The sequence below is a fragment of the Saccopteryx leptura genome, chromosome X (genome assembly GCF_036850995.1).
Source record: "Saccopteryx leptura isolate mSacLep1 chromosome X, mSacLep1_pri_phased_curated, whole genome shotgun sequence".
NCBI lineage: Eukaryota > Metazoa > Chordata > Mammalia > Chiroptera > Emballonuridae > Saccopteryx > Saccopteryx leptura.
Window position 1 is genome coordinate 25,002,404 of NC_089516.1, and position 17,851 is coordinate 25,020,254.

Genomic DNA, 17,851 nt, shown 5'->3' on the forward strand with positions numbered 1-17,851 from the left:
CAGTCAAAGTACACATGAGAAAGCAATCAATGAACAACTAAGGAATTGCAACAAAGAATTGATGCTTCTCATCTCTCTCTCTTCCTGTCTGTCTGTCCCTATCTGAACCTCGCTCTGTCTCTGCCAAAGAATAAAAAATAAAACGAATTATCTGGGCTAACAGTTCAAACTAGAACTTAGTGGTGGTACACAGATTCCATAAAATACAGGTAATATTATGGGCACATTGGTTGGAACAGCTAGCGGACGGCCTTCAAAGCCCGAGCATTGTGGTGTGGTTGGTATCATGTACTCCTATTATCTGAAATTCATTAAAAATCAATTTTGAAATTTTTGTTAACATATCCCAGGGAGACTATGAAAGATGTCAACAGTCCAGCATCCTTTTAATGAAATTATCTTGGATGGTTATGTATTGGTTAAATTGCCCTGAACACTCCTCTAGGGATAGCCCTGGTTAAGAGAGTAAATTTACAAATTCCTAGGAGCCAGAGTACAGTTTGCTCATTAGAGCATATATTTTAAACAACTGTTCACAAACTATGCCACATAGTCCAACATTTTAAAAAATAATTATGTGGTTTTAAAGTTAAAGTTGTTTCAGCAATCCATTCTCAGTACTTAAAAAGACATCTATATGTCCTTTTGTAAACACATACAAAAGCCATATAGTACTAAAAACAAATAGTAATTTAAGGATAAAATATCTGGAAAATGTGTTATCTAAAAATAGCAGCAAAATGGGATTTTCAAAAGAAATCCATGTTAACTAGGATTTATAACGCAATATAAGCCCGTGCTATTAGTTGTAATGCCAGGATTTGGAGAACTATGCTGGCACATTAAATTTATTCATTTTCATAGCCTGCAGACATTTTAATGTCTGAGTAGCAATAAGAACAAATTACCTAAAAACTTTTAATAGGGTGTAATAAATTAAGACTGAACGATAATGCAAAAGTGGGTACAACAGGAGAAAATTATGAATCTCATGTAATGATCCAACAACACTTAAAGTGTGAAAACAACATTGGTATTCTGGAATATACGACCACAGTTGATCTTAATTGTTTCTCTCTTGTCAAATAGAAATTGCACATCAATCTCAAAGTATCGCAAATGGTTCGTTATATGCAAATAGTTATGTTTTAAAGGCTCTTCAAGGGGACGCCAACTTCTTTACAAAAGGAGCCCAATTACAAGAAGAGTTTCTTTGATGACACTAGGTGGCCGTTATATTTCTTCATTTATAAGCAAGGCACTGCCTCTGCCAATAAGGGGGATTCATGGTAAGGAAACAGAGGGGTTCACAGAATTGAAGGTAAAATAGAAGAATCAGGCTTGGGACAGGTGCAACTCCAAAGTGCCCATCGTAGTAGTAGCTTGTTAGTCTTAACCAGGCATTCTCATTAGAATAGATGAACTCCAACCTAATCATTCAAGATTAAAAGTCTCAGGAAAGGCCCTGGCCGGTTGGCTCAGTGGTAGAGCGTCATCCTGGTGTGCGGAAGTCCCAGGTTCGATTCCCGGCCAGGGCACACAGGAGAGGCGCCCATCTGCTTCTCCACCCCTCCCCCTCTCCTTCCTCTCTGTCTCTCTCTTCCCCTCCCACAGCCACAGCCGAGGCTCCATTGGAGCAAAATATGGCCCAGGCGCTGGGGATGGCTCCTTGGCCTCTGCCCCAGGCGCTAGAGTGGCTCTGGTCACGGCAGAGCGACACCCCAGAGGGGCAGAGCATTGCCCCCTGGTGGGCATGCCGGGTGGATCCCGGTCGGGCGCATGCGGGAGTCTGTCTGACTGCCTCCCCGTTTCCAGCTTCAGAAAAATACAAAAAAATAAAAAAAGTCTCAGGAAAGAATATGATTGCCCAAGCTTAGGACCTAACTTAGGACCACCGAGATAGTGAGAGAAAGGGTCTGTCGGAAAGACCTCTCGAAATCCTTTGGACAGAACACTTTTGATTTACTGTCCCACTGTGACTGCTCAGGTACTCATGAAGAGATAGTAGTTCTGTCAGTAAGGAGAACATTCACGATTTACTCTTCAAAATAACGAGATCCACATCATACTACTGCATTGATTTTAAAACTGCTTTCATTTTAATCAAACCCCTTCTCTTAACCCATGGAGTTCAAAGTTGACTTAAATAATGAGATAATTTTGATTTCCTTTTTTGGTTACTATAACTTTTCCTTTGCTTTATGTGCAGGACCCAGTTTATCTCTCTGTTATATCAAGTAACAAAGAATGTTTAAAGGGTAAAAGGGGCACTTGCATTTTTATTGTAGCTTTTTATTAAGCTATCTTCTGAAGCAAGATTCAGCAAACTTTTTCTATTAAAAGCTACACCGTTAGGATGCTGGTCTTTGCAGGTCATGCATCTTCATTGTGGTAACTACATTGTACCAAGAGAGCCACCACAGAGAAGTTGTAAAGAAGTAAGTATGGTTGAGATCCCACACAACTTTCCATATAAAAGTACAGGCAGCAGGCAGGATTTGGCCCCTTAAGTTTCATATTCTAAAGAATTTCATATTCATAGGATCAATACATATTATATATTATATTACAATTCATTCCATTTCATTACCAGAACTCTGAGGGATGTCATTGGTGAGATATTTACTGCTAATAATAACCAGCTTAATGTTCCCCAAGAATTCCTAGATTCTGTTTCAGTTTCTCTGAAATCTTCCTCAAAATGAATATGGTTGAGTAAAATGAATGGCTGAGTCCAAGCTAAGGAGGGAACTAAACCTGAGAAACTATACAGTTATACTAGAATTACCTATGGACAGATAAAAAGTAATGGTGAACCCACAGAGCCTCCAGTGGAAATGTGGCGCTACATAGATATGCATCCACAGCAGACAGATGTGCTGTGTTTTGAGTTACCCATGTCCCTGAATCTTTCCTCCATATTAGTTTGGATCAGAATGCCTTAACACAAACTCATTGCCAGTAAACTTGGGTCAATTAGAATCTCACAGAAGAGCAAGGATTTTAAAAATTGTTAATGATGATGTTTGCAAACAATCCCAGTGGCTGCTTCAGCCTTATAATTTAGGACACAGTAGGAAGATTTACCATTCTTCTGACTAGATCATTCCTTTCCAGCCTGATGAATTGTACATCCTGAACCAACTCATCTGTGAACAGGCATCTTGTACTATAATTTGTCAGTTTTAACATCATTCAAAATTTACAACTCATGTCAGAATACCTTTTTCTCTCTGTTTGTATGACTTGTTCAGAGCTGCTGGTTCTTTCCTTATGCTGTCTTTCACAATATTATTCTTTCTGAGTCCCCAGAGTCATTTTTCCCAGTTGAGGTATACGTACTGGAGGAGTATCAAGGACTAGGGTCCCTAAGCAACTGCTGTAGAAAAACCACTCCCATTTCCCTTTGCTGGTTCTAAGACTTTTATGGAGTGTTTACATATCGTGTGCTTCTATGAGGCTGTGAGCTTATTAAGAGAGAGGAAGCTCTTCACAAAGTGTATCTAGTAGCAAGCAATGTATGCGCCTTGTACACAGTAGGCTCACATTAAAAGTTCATTGAAAAGATTCTAGTATTTATGATATACTCTAAGGGTAAGGGAATAAAGCCAGCAAATATGAGAATTTCAAATACTGTGTACAATGAAGAGTAGAGGGCAGCTCAATGAAAGGGATAATTTTTTGGATATGAGACGGGGTAGAAATGTAAGAAATGGCAAGTTGGAAGATACCTGGTCTAAGGGAATAATACAATAAATATATAACTCTTTTGGTTATTAGATTATTCATTATACTGAGCATCATACATTGTAGTATATGTGAAGATATTATTCTGAGTAGTGAAGATATTTTGGTGACGAAGAAAGACACGGTCCTTACAAGGCTGACATTCTAGTAGGATGCATAGATAATATACATGCAAACATTTATTATGAAGAATGTAAAGCTGGATCCTTTGGAGAGAAAAAATTAAGACTGTGAGTGTGTGTGTGTTTGTGTGTGTGAGAGAGAGAGAGCAAGAGAGAGATCTTAAAGATAAGAGGGATTACAAAAGGCATGTCTAAGAAGATAACATTAGAGCATGGATAGCTATCTATCTATCTAGCTAGCTAGCTAGCTATCAAGGGGTATACAGACATCCCGAGGTGGGGTATTGAGACACACATGATAAGAACAGGGATGGATAAGACAGAACCCTCAAGCAAGCAGAAAAGCAAGTTTAGTCGTAGGAACTAGTATTAGAAGAACAGTAAAAGATACATAAGAAGAAACAAGATCGGTGTAGCTGAAACTTTCTCTTCACAAAATATTGTACTTCCTGACAATTGCCTATATTAACATTAATCTCATGTTTCATTAAATAATAACTTCTGCTTCACATTGTTTCAATGTTGATATGAGCAGTTTTCTATCTGGAATTTGCAATTAGCATGCTTCACTTTTTTTTTTTTAAATTCTTACTCTCTTGGTAATTTCTTCCTCTAAGAATGGGGATCTATTAGGAATGACGTGTTTTTCACACATTGTAAGCAATATTTTACTGCTGTGGTTATTACAGTAAGTTAGCGTTTTGGTTCTTGTTTCTTTTAAATAATGTATAGTGATCTGTCATCTGCTTGAACATGCCAGGCTGGACAACAGAACTTTAAGAACAAGCCATTGGAATTGTCCAATTATTTTCATATATTTATTCTATAAAAGACATATTTGATGGACAACAATTTAAAGTCCCTCTTTGAATTCCTTCACTGTGCCACGCTCCCAATAAATCTGTTATTTACTACTTCTGACAAGATTCATAGGAACCAAGAAGTTTAAGAGAAGTTCCTAAGCAGCAATAAAAGGCTAACGATATTTATAAAAGAATGCAGTGCCCAACTGTTTAACAGTATTAAGAGACTGAATTTTCAGGCCACTACCAGCTAATAACATTGACAAACCCACTTTATGATGCATTCCCCTATTTATACATTGATGTAACCCTAAAGCAAGTGACTATGGAGACAAATTCTCTTAGCAGTAAATTTTCATACACATTCCCTTATGTGAGTGCACGTCCCTAGTTACGGAAACCAGGATAGCTTTGTGACCACCAAATGAAATCTTATGAGATTTTATGACTGCTGGGGAAATAAATATAAAGGGTCGGCAATACTACAAATGATTCTTAACACTAGGGTCCCTACGAAGGGCAACAGATGGCAGAAATTTTTACTCAAGTGATTTTTTCCATCAAAGTTTCTATTAGCATTTGAGTACCAGCCATGTGGCTGTTATGAAGCCATCAAACTCACCAGCCAGCTGGTGAAATCAGCAATGTAAAAACTGACTATATAGAAGACATATTTGTATTCAATTTGGTATGTTATACCATATGCCTTTTTCTAGATAGCCTTAGACTTAATCCATATTAATTCCACGTCAGTTATCTCCTATAGAGTCCTTTGAAAGAGGAGATTATTCATGAAGCATTATTGTATATTCAAATTGAAAGGCAAAAACTCACTCTCTGTAGCAGATAGGGTCGGAGACCTATGCATAGCCATTCAGCACTCTTCATTTCTGGGGAAGCCAGTGGTTTTTCAATGATAGCACCTGCTACTTGAGGGCTTTCTGGGCTACAAGCTCAGAAAGCAGGTTCAGAAGAATTAGAAACCCTGGGTATGTCCATTAAAAGGAAGACAGCCTTTTCACAGACTCACGTCTCAAACTTTTGGGCAGAAGTTACCCAGCTCCAATCAATGTGTTCTGTGAATCTAAATGTGATAAACAGACTCTGACTTACAAGCAGAGCCCAGTTAGTATGTGTGTGAAGTTATACATAGATAAGAAGTAACTTGGTGCCATAACTCTGTACTGTGATAAACAGACTTTGACTTTCAAGCAGAGCCCAGTTAGTATGTGTGTGAAGTTATACATAGATAAGAAGTGGCTTAGTGTTATTTACATTAACTTTGTAAATTAATGTAAATAAGAACATCTTAAAAAGTGTTTTGATGTAAACATTTCAGTAGATTGACATAGAGGGGATTCCTTACGAGGAACTCCCAAAAAGGTGGTTTGAGGTGATAATCCTGTAGCTTGACACCTGTTAGAAGGCCTTGGCCAGAAAAGATACTAAAGCTGAGGGGCCCCTTGCTGCAGTAGTCACCCAGACTCCAACGTTGATGTGGACTGTCTCCACGTCACTCTGAGCTCTGACCAAAGACAGCCCAGAAGAGCACACTGACGGGGCCCTCTTAAGCTGTACTCAGGCACGCCAAAAGGATTTGTGGGTAATAAATTGCCTGTGTGATTCTTGCAACTAAAAAATAACAATAAAAAAATAAACTTGTAAGAATTTGGCCCTTTACAAAGGGCTTTAGAATTGTCTTTCATCACACATAGCCAAGGGAAGGCAGGAGTGAAGAGCGGCTAGAACAGCCTGTGACACCCTATACTCTCCTGCCTTTGCCTTCTCCCCAACTCCAAGATGCCAGTGCCTTTTGTCTCCATTTATTTATTCATCTGAGAGACCACTTTAGTGTTCTCATGCTGTAACTACATGGTTTACATGTAATTTTCCATTCTCCAAGTAAATTTCCAATTTTAGAAAAAGAAAAGTGTATTGTGCTTAACTAGAACATGAATTTAAATGACAAGTTTTTGGGGACTTAATGGTGAACGTGAATATTACTATATGGTGTAAATAATCCATGTTGACTTAAGCATCCTCAATCACAATAAATAAAGATTTATTATTATGGCACACAAGAAACAGTTTTACATTACATTTACTTACAGTGATATATAAAAATATAATGTGGTCCCTGGCTGGTTAGCTCAGTGGTAGAGCGTTATTCGGGCATGTGGATGTCCCGGGTTCAATTCCCAGTCAGGGCACATAGGAGAAGTGACTAACTACTTCTCCAGCCCTCCCTCCCCTCTTCCCTCCTGCAGCCATGGCTCAATTGGTTTGAGTGCACTGGCCCTAGATGCTGAGGATGGCTCCACAGAGCCTCAGCCTCAGGTGCTAAAAATAGCTCGGCTGTGAGCATGGCCCCAGATGGGCAGAGAACATCAGCTCCAGACAGGTGTTGGTGGCAGGATACTGGTCAGGGAAGAAAACTGTTTATCTCCTCCCCTCTCACTTGGAAAAGAAAAAATATATATAACACACATCTACCATATAATATATATCATGGGGAAGTAAAATGCAGTAATAAGGAAAGATAAAATGGAAACCTAATTAACGTTAAGAAGATATTTTGGGTAGCAGATGGAATTAAGGTTGCTAATTACTAGCTGACTTCAAAATAGATGATTCTGGATCATATAGGTAGTACCAATGTAATTGCAAGGGCTCTTTAAAGTGGAAGAGGGAACAGGAGAGGTCAGAGTGACGCCGGGCGACAATACAACCAGCTCTGGCTGGCTTTGAGATGGAGGAGGGAACCGGGAACTACAATGTGTGTGGCCTCTAAGATACAGAGCATGCAAGAAAACAGATTCACTCTCACAGCCTACAGAAAAAAACAGCCCAGCCAACACTCTGATTGCAACCCATTAAGACAGCGTCAGACTTCTGCCCTGCCAAACTGTAAGATAGGAAATTTGTGTTGTTTTAAACTACAAAAAAGAAAAGAAGGTATTTTGCCTAAAAAGAGCAGTTAAATCCTGCCAAGATAACACATGGCTATTTCATTCCCTATGTTTGCTTAACATTCTTTGACTGAAAGCCTAAAAGGTTTCATCTAAACAATTCCACTTCGTTTACTTCTTCAGGCTGATAGCAAATGGAGTTTCTTAAGATGGTAAGGTCTCGTGCTTGCTCATGGCAACGTTTTTTAGAAGAGTTGGTAATTTTGAACATGGTTCACTGAGCAGAATTATCCTACACTGTAAACAGGCTCCCTTTCCATTAATAGCAAGAATATTCTATTTATTTATGTATTAAAAGTAGCCCTGGCTGGATAGCTAGTTGGTTGGAGCCTCGTCCGAAAGCACAGAGGTTGCCAGTTCAATCCCCGGTCAGGGCACATACAGAAACAGGTTGATGTTCCTGTCTCTCTCTCTCTCTCTTTCTCTCTCTCCCTGTCTCTCTCAAAACAAATAAATAAAATTAATTTTAAATATTAAAAGTCATGACAATTTTTATTATTTCTACTGTTAAATTCAAGAATGTTGAAGCCCCTTAAGAATAGCCCACATTTGAAAGCTTGTTTCTCTCTCGTCTAGAAGAACAGGCAGAGCTGAACGTTAGAGCATGTCATAACATCCACTTGTCTGGTTTTTCTCAAGGTTCTTGTTGGCACACCAGTTCACTGTATCAGTATCTGAGTGAACATTATTTTCATAACTTTCCTTCGTGGTGCTCGGCTTTCCCTTCCAAAACCCCCATTAACATTTCTTCCTGTTAGTTCTAAAATGAGTAGGCAGAAGTGTCAGCTATGTGAGGAGGATGTGTTTGGCTGAATCGGAATTTTCCTCAATTCCTGTTCCAAGAGCTATCTGTTCTTTGATACAATGTCATAATTCATAAAAACAAGGTTTAACAAAACTTTTAGGTTGTTCGATCTGTATTTCAGACGTTTGGGGAGAGTAATTCGTTGAATAATTTTTTGTTTTTACAGATACAGGCTGATCACTTAAGAAGTGTGATTCGTGATAATATCTTAAATTTAATGAGTAACTGTTCTGTGGAAAATGCAGTTCTAAGTGCTTTATACACATCTTATTTTTATTTCTATTAAAGAGAAGAGAAAGCAGAGACATGAAATGACTTAGGATTCTTTCCCAAGATTCTGCAATTACTGAGTTTGAGGAGCTGAGATTTGAACCCATATATTCTGAATGTAGCTTCTAACCTATTAGTCAATCATTTAAACTTCTATTAGAGCCTAATGTGGCATACCAATATTTTCGTGGGTGATAAAATTTTGCATATACACTCAATTACCGCTGGTTAAATTAACATATAAAGAGTTACATTAGAAAACTGAATGAATTTATTAGCAAGCAAATAAATCTTAGCGGCATATAATATGATTGATGTTTTCTCAACTAAAAATGTGATAATTTTAAAGAAGTTCGTTATGGGGGTTTGTTATTTTTTTGGAATAGCTTGAAAATATGAACTGTTATAGTTAATTTGATTATTCCCTTGGTACAGAGAAAAAAATAATTGAGTTGCATGGAACCGAACCATCTTTTTGGTATTGGCAGTCAATTTATTTTGAATGGCAACATAAAGTTTGAGTAAGACACTGACTTGTTCTTTTTAAAATTAAAAAGATAAAATGCAGTTCATACAAATATATATAGACAACCTCACAACATGCACATTTAAAAAATGCTACTTTATACCTAAACATGATACCTTCACTGATAATGAGACATGTAAGGCTTTAAATTCGAGTACCCCTGCATATATTTGGTTAGTATATATGCTGCTTGGTTGATTTTACTCAAAATAACCATTACTGGTTCATGCCAACAGATATGCCTGCTGTTAGCAGGCACCATCTACATTCTGTTTCCTAAAATATTTTTCCAGCAAAAATTTTAAAATCTTTTTCCTATTCATAATTAACAAATTAACAATAATGACCGCTAACATAGCTAAATTATCAAATATTCCATTTGTCTTAACAATGAAAGTGACTTACAATGTCTTTCTGGACTCATTTTTTTGAGACTGATCAGAATAAAATGATACCCTCAGCCATCTCATGTGCACATGCGTACGAACAGAAATACACATGTTCATGTGAATGATTTTGGACATTTCTAACCATTAAAATGTTCATACTATCCAAAGAAATCTACAGATTCAATGCAATCCTAACAAGATACCAATGGCATATTTCACAGAACTAGAACAAATATTCCAAAAATTTATATGGAACCACAAAAAACCTTAATTAGCCACAGCAATCTTGAAAAAGTATAAAGTTGGAGGAATTATACTACGTGATACCAAACTATACTACAAAGGCACAGTAATCTAAACATCATGGTACTGGTATAAAAACGGGCATATAGATCAATGGAGCAGAATAGAAAACCTAGAAATAAACTATAACTCTATAGTCAATCAATATTTGGCAAAGTATACAAGAAGATACAATGGAATAAATACAGTCAAATCAATAAATGGTATCGGAAAATTTGGACAGATACATGGAAAAAATGAAACTAGATCACCTTCTCACACCATATACAATAAACTCAAAATGGATTAAAGATTTAAGTGGCAAACTCAAAACCATAAAAATCCTAGAAGAAAACATAGGCAATAAAATCTCAGATTTTTATTGTAGCAATATTTTTTGCTGATATATTTCCTCAGGCAAGGGAAACAAAAGAAAAATATAAGCAAATGGGACTGTATCAAACTATATAAAAAGCTTTTGCACAGCCAAGAAAACCAACCAAAAATAAAATAGTGAAAACACAACCCACTGAATGGGAGAGTACATTTTCCAATGATACATCTAGTAGAAGATTAATATCCCAAATTTATAAAGAACTTATACAAATCAACACCAAGAAACCCAAACAATCCAATTTAAAAAAATGGGCAAAGGGCATGAATAGACACTTTTCTGAAGAGGCCAATACAGACGGCCAATAGACATATGAAAACTTGCTCAATTTTACTAATCGTCAGAGGAATGCAAATCAAAGTCACAGTGAGATACCACCTCACATGTCAGAATGGCTGTCATAAAGCAATAAACAAGTGCAGGCGAGGATGTGGAGAAAAGGGAACCCTCCTGCACTGCTTGTAGGAAAGCAGACTCATGCAGCCACTGTGGGAAACAGTATGGAGTTACCTCAAAAAATTGAAAATAAAACCACCTTATGACCCAGCAATTCCACTATTAGGAATATATCCAAAGAAACCAGAAACACTGATCTGAAAGAATATTTTCACCCCTATGTTCATTGCAGAACTATTTACAATAGCCAAGATTTGGAAGCAGCCCAGTGTCCATCAGGAGATGAGAGGATAAAACGCTGTGGTACATTTACACAATGGAATACTATTCGATCACGGGGGGAAAAAAAAGGAAATCTTACCTTTCACAGTGAAATAAGCCAGTCAGAAAAAAACCAATACCCTACTATATGATTCTATTTATATGTGGAATCTAATGAACAAAAAAAACAAAACCTAACTTTCAAATAGAAAGAGACTTATGTATAAAAAGAACAGACTGACAGTTGTCAGAGTGGAGGGGATTTGGGGTCTGCATGAAAATGGTGAAGAGATTAAGCAAAAACAAACAGAAAACCTCACAGACATAGACAACAGTATGGTGATGGCCAGAGGGCCAGGGGAACGAGTAAGGGGGCAGAAATGGTGATGGAAGGAGACCGGACTTTGGGTGGTGAACACACCCAAGTACAACACACAGATGATGTACTATGGAACTGCACACTGGAAACCTATATAATCTTATTAACTAATGGTACCACAATAACCTATATAATCTTATTAACTAATGGTACCACAATAAACTCAATAAAGGTAAAAAATAAGTTAAAAATGCTGTCTGGGGTCTAAAGCTTACCAAATGCAGTTTGATGATGACACAGTGAGTTATTGAGGTGAAAGTCCTGGCAAGGTGAGACCTGGTGCCATTTCATATGGGTACACCACCAGGCATCGAGGAGGAGTGGTGTATACTTCAGAAGGGAAATTTTACGTATATGTGCTCCCCACAGTGGGACTCTATTAGAGGAGAATTTTAGTAATCAAATGGACAGGATGATCCATTAACTAACAGCACTCCAATAAATTCAATAAGAATTTTAAAACTAGCCTGACCATGCAGTGGTGCAGTGGGTAGAGTGTTGGACTGAGATGCGGAGGACCCGGGTTCGAAACCCGGAGGTCACCAGCTTGAGCACGGGCTCATCAGCCTTGATCGCAGAGTTGCTGGCTTGAGCATGAGGTCATAAACATGACCCCATGGTCATTGGCTTGAGCCCAAGGGTCACTGGATTAAGCCCAAGGTCTCTGGCTTGAACAAGGAGTCACTCACTCTGCTGGAGCCCCCCAGTCAAGGCACATATGAATGCAATCAATGAACTAAGGAGCTGCAACAAAGAATTGATGCTTCTCATCTCTCTCCCTTCCTGTCTGTCTGTCCCTATCTGTCTCTCTCTCTGACTTTGTCTCTGTCACAAAAATAAGTAAATAAATAAACCTAAAATGCAAAAGAATTTACCAGTCACTCAAAGAAGCTGGGAAATAACCCACATAATCTGGAAGAAATTTAATTGAAATAGACCCAAAATAGAAACAGGTGCTAAAAGTAATAGACAAGGACACTATAACTAGTTATTATAACAGAATTTCATATTTTCAAGAAGGTAGAGGAAAGATTGACACATTGAATAGAGGCATAGGAGGTGTAAAAAAACTCAAATCACACTTCAACAATGTGTTGACTCACACAAAACAACATCTGTGGCTAAAAATATACACTAGATGTGATTAACCACAGATTAGATATTGCAGAAAATTAGATTTGCCCACTCTACAATAGAAATTATATGAAATAAATCCTAAAAAAAAAAAAAAGACTGACTGAAAAAGAAAGAAAAAAGGAACCGAAGTCGGGTGAGTGATGGGACAGCTTAAACAGTGAAATATGTGTCATTACAACCCCTGAAAAGGGAGAGGGGACAGAAACATATTTTTTAAAATGTCTTAAAATTTATAAATTTGAAAAAAATATATAAACCTACAGATCCATGCAGCTTAACAGACCTCAAGGAAAAGAAACATGAAGAAAACTATAACAAGGAACATGATCAAGCAATTGTTCAATTCCCAAAAGCACGCCCTAATAACCTTTCTGTATGCTAATCTGCATTTCAGAGTGGGCTTGCCAAGGACGTCCATCAGAAATGTGTACCACAGTCCATAGCAAAACCACTACTCTCTGTGGAGTAGAACAAAGGCATCAATGTACTTCAATGCTGCTTTATTTTTTCGTAATGAGCATATAGTATTTCATAATATACAAGTAAAATATGGAACTACCTTGTATCAGTTATCTTTAGAAATGGCAAGAGGTTTATAATCTCCCCAAGATAACATTAAGTGACACTTATATTTCTGCTTTGAAGTCAGAGACCTAGTAGCACTGTATTAGGTCAAAATTTATTTTAGCACTATTACAACATGTATTTTCTGTACAATGGCAGATAAGCTATCCATGAATTTCTACTATCTCCCATGCCAACGCTGATGTGTACGTTTGACCAACGTACACGTAATTACACAAGATTCTTAAATTAGTTTCTATATTTACATAGTTTATATATACCTAGGTTTTTATATGCTTACTTTATTCATATTAAAGTGCATATCTGCTATGCAAAATATTTGAGAATGAAGAATTTTAAAGTTGAATATGATATTGTTTTTATGAGTCCAGCATTTTGAAATGTCAGAACAAGTGAATACATTACCTTCTTCTTTGCTTTCATCTGTCTTCATCAGCATTTTCTGGCATTAAAAATCGGCTACAATTCAAATCTACTTGATTGAACACTGCTACATGAACAATTCGAATTTAAAAAGTTGCAAAAATACTTAACACTTGGTGTAATGAACACTATTTCTTATACCTAAACTGTATATTTTATAACCTGAATTATGATCTCCACAATCCAATTTATCTTTATCTGCATATTCAAAAGACACAGCAAGTTGAAATTAAACTATACACTGGTTATAATCCATATGTTGTCTTTCTGTTAACATAAACCATAAAAAAAGTCAATGAGTACTTCCAATTAACTCAGCATTGTTTTGGCCTCTGGACGACTTCAGAAGGCATTTTGTCAATAGAATATATGGAAATATTGCTACATCTCCACAAATTGTCCTTTAGGAAACAGAACTGTAATTTTATCATGATGGATATTTCTAGCAACTAAATTATGGCTAAGTATACCCCAAGTTCTTCTTCTGGACGGGATTCAACATAAAAGAAAAACACACGCTGCCCTAAAGACACAGGATACCCTGCTGTAAGATGCTCCTTGTATCAGAGATTCAATTACACTTTCCTCAGATACAGCAGTTATAGCTAAGCTAACTCTCACCCTACCCATGAAAACCCACAGCACAGTCTCCCACCATCATCATTACAATGATGTTCTACTACGTGCAGTGATGACAGCAAAAGTCAGAAATTATAAATTTCCATCATCCTTCATAACCTGAACTTGAAAGAAGTTATACAGTCGTGGTGACTGCGGTGAAGATAAATGCCATTTGCAAAACGAGATTTCAAAATCTTACCTTAAGATACCACTTGTACTTGGCATGTTCCCAATTCTCAGGAATTTGTGTCTTTTTGAGAAACTGCTCAGCTTCTGATAGCCATTGATTAAATACCTTCATATCATAATGAAACCGTCGCCATTTTTCAACAGATCTGTCAAATCGTCTAGAGGTGAAAAATATCGATCAAGAAAAATAAATAGATCATATGAAACAAATTGTATGGACATAGTATATATGCTTAATTACACTGACAAGAATAATAATATTAAATAGAAAGAATGAACTTCAATTAAGGGCTGTGATTTTTCCCTTTAAAGTTGAATACATTTCTTGATAGAAACAAATGTAAAGACAACTATCATAGAGTGTCAACATTTTCTTCCCCCTGAACAGATTTATTTTTGTAATTGTTGGCATTGAAAAATCTATTAACATCTAATAAATTAAGTATTTTGAAGCTATCCAATTTCAAATGGATCAAAATCAAATGATCTCAAAAAGTCTATCAATTTCAATATTACTCTTGATCCAAAAGACTATTCATTAAAATCCACAAGCATCCAAGATGACAGATGTAACATATTGTAGGCTCAGATATAAGCAACCCGCCAACTAACTGGTAAACTCATGTAAAACAAGGGATGAGAGCTGTCTCCTTTTATCCTTATTGTTTAATTGTATCCACTAATATTTTAAATTGGAATGCTGAAGGAACTTCTGTGACATGAGTCAGGCTCTGCGTTTATCTACCTTAAGACATTTGCACATAAGAATCACCTGGGTGTTAAAAAAAAAGCAATAACAATAAAACAACCATTCCAGGCCCCACTCTACACCAGTTAAATCAGTATCTTTGGCGGCGGGATACTAATATTGGTATTTATAAGAGCACTCAGGTGATTCTAACATACAATCCAAAGTGAATAAAAATTTTTAAAAAAAAACCCTCTACGAATGAGGTTTTAAAGTCTTACAGCATTTATGATCTGCTGGACCTCCGGGGGCCTGTCCAAACAATATTTGCTAGCTCTAAGCCAAAAGCCAATCTGAACATTCCTCGCTGCCTGAGAGTCTGCCCCAGTTCCCCGAGTGTGACTCTTGAGATACAATGAGTTAGAGTTTTCAATATCTTCCTAGTCCTCTACATCCATTTAGGAACTTTAAATAATTTTAGAACTGAAATAATGCCACACCAACCTAACATTTTACTGGGAAGTGAACAGAATTTACATTTATTAAACAGTGAGTATGAGTCAGGCACTGGGCTCCACACTTTTACATATCTGATTCCTTTGACTCCTACAATGCCTCCTGCAACATAGCAATTATTATTCCTATTTTTTCCTAGAGAAAAATAAGAGGGTGAGTAATTTGCCTACAGGTGAAGAAGTACAGTAATGCGTAGGTTTTCATTGACTTTGGTTATTGTCGGTTTCGGTTTTCGTTGTTTTTTTTCATGAAAAATTTGTCTCGGATATCGTTGGTGTGCCCACGTGACCTCGCTGCTAATTTTGCAAAAACAAAGGGCAACCCACGCATTCTCCAGCTCAGTGTGGCATTGTTTCTTGTTGTGTGAGCATCACCCCACACATCTAGCCAAACAATTTCATTGTTTTCCAGTGTTTTTGTGCATTTTTTTATTGATTGCAAGTGCTAATACTACAGTTACATGTAAGTGATTACAGCATACAGTAATTGGATTTACACTGATTCATATGGAAATAATTGCCTCAGTTTTCATCGGTTTTGGATTTCACCAATTGTTTTCAGATGGATTATTGATGAAAACTGTGGTATCACTGTATATGTAAATGGAAGAGAGGGGGTTCAAACTCAGATTTCTCTGGTTTCAAGTTGCCTTTCACCACCTTCCATGGTCTTTTTGGGATTTCCCTTTTTCAAGATGAATTCTCACTTTACCAGTTAAACAATTCAGTGACAGAGTTGTAGGGGTTTTTAGTCTTATTTTTCTTCATAGTTATATTCTGAATATTTAATTATGCATTTACATGTATACTGCATCCAATTACTTAGTACATTTCTTATTTTACAAATATTTAAAACAACAAACAAAAATATTTAAAACACAGTATTTGGTAAGCATACAAAAGGCAGTCAATGGTAATCAAAAGAAGTCTCTAACTACAAGTAGCAGAAAAATAAGAATTCTGCCTTTAGTTAATGGCACTGTAGAGCTGATCAAATATTATATAATCATTAGCCAAAAAATAATCTTAGAAATATATTCCATGTTTAATAATAATTTTGGTTTTATATATGTTCAGTTGTATCTAATATACAATACATGACTTCCAAATACATCCTAAGAATTTATTCCTTTTAAAAAATGTGTACATAGTGTATGTCTCACAGGTGCTTGCATCATTAGATCCAAAGAGTTGTTAAATGAGAATCTCAAAAAACTATGATGCATAGTGGCATTGTTCCACCTTGGTAAGATTATAGCAGATTTTCATTTTCATTTTGTATTTTTCTAAGTTGTCAAGTTTTCTACAATGTGCATTTCATACTTTGATATTTTGAAAAATACAGTAATTAAAAATAATTTTAAAAGACAGTCTCACATGCTAACAACTACCACCTCCCACTCTGTTGCTGCTACCATAGTCTGCTTTTTTTCCTTATTTTCCAAGTGAGAGGACGAGAGATAGAGAGTCAGCCTCCTGCATGCATCCTGACCAGGATTCACCTGGCAACCCCCGTTTGGGGCCAATGTTCTGCCGGTCTGGAGCTATGAGCCCAACCAAGATATTTTTAGTGCCTGAGGCTGAGATTTCACAGAGCCAATCTCAGTGCCTAGGGCCGATGCACTCGAACCAATCGAGCCATGGCTACTGGAGGAGAAGAGAAAGAGAGAGAATGAACAGGGGTAGGGGCAAAAAAGCAGATGGTCATGTCTGCTGTGTGCCCTGACCATAAATCAAACCAAGACATTCACACACTGTGCTGACACTCTACCACTGAGCCAACTAGCCTGGACCAGCTACTATAGTTTGAGAAACAGGCAGAAGCTAAACAGAGCACAGAAAAGCTGTCTCTTGGTCACAACTTACCATTTTACCTTTGTAGCAGTCCCCTTCTATGCTTTTTTATCCTACCCAATCACCAGAATTATTCTTACTGACAACACTTCTGGCAACTGGGAGGTTACTGCTTCTCCAACATTTAATACCCACCCTCTTCATCCCGGGCTGCTAGGAAAACATGTCTGTCCAGAATTGGCTACATTGGTGGTTACCATTTCCCCCCAGATGCCATAAAGCCTTCTCCCAACCCAGCCCTTCTTCCTCCTCCACAGGTTATCATTCCTCGAAATTCCACAGGAAATCCAAAAGGTCTCATCCAATTAATCATGGTACACACAGCTCTGCAAGACAGAGCTGGAGGCAAGAAAAGAAGGGAAGCAGGCTGAGAGCCCAGGGTGTGCTATTTACCATGTTTCTCCATGTATAAGATGCACTTTCTTTTTCAAAAAATTTGAGGTCTAAAAACTGGGTGCGTCTTGTACAGTAGTTGTAGATTTTTACGTGCATTTCC

At 37.2% G+C, this 17,851-nt stretch overlaps 1 protein-coding gene across 8 annotated transcripts in view; it reads right to left on the reverse strand.

Annotated features, from left to right (window-relative positions):
* Window positions 1-17,851, reverse strand: part of DMD (dystrophin) — a 1,890,745-nt gene that overhangs the window by 1,259,865 nt on the left and 613,029 nt on the right. For all 8 annotated transcript variants that reach the window (XM_066356826.1, XM_066356825.1, XM_066356822.1 and 5 more), the window contains one exon: window positions 14,309-14,456. In XM_066356826.1, the coding sequence (XP_066212923.1) occupies window positions 14,309-14,456 (148 nt within the window). The remainder of the gene's footprint in view (window positions 1-14,308; window positions 14,457-17,851) is intronic.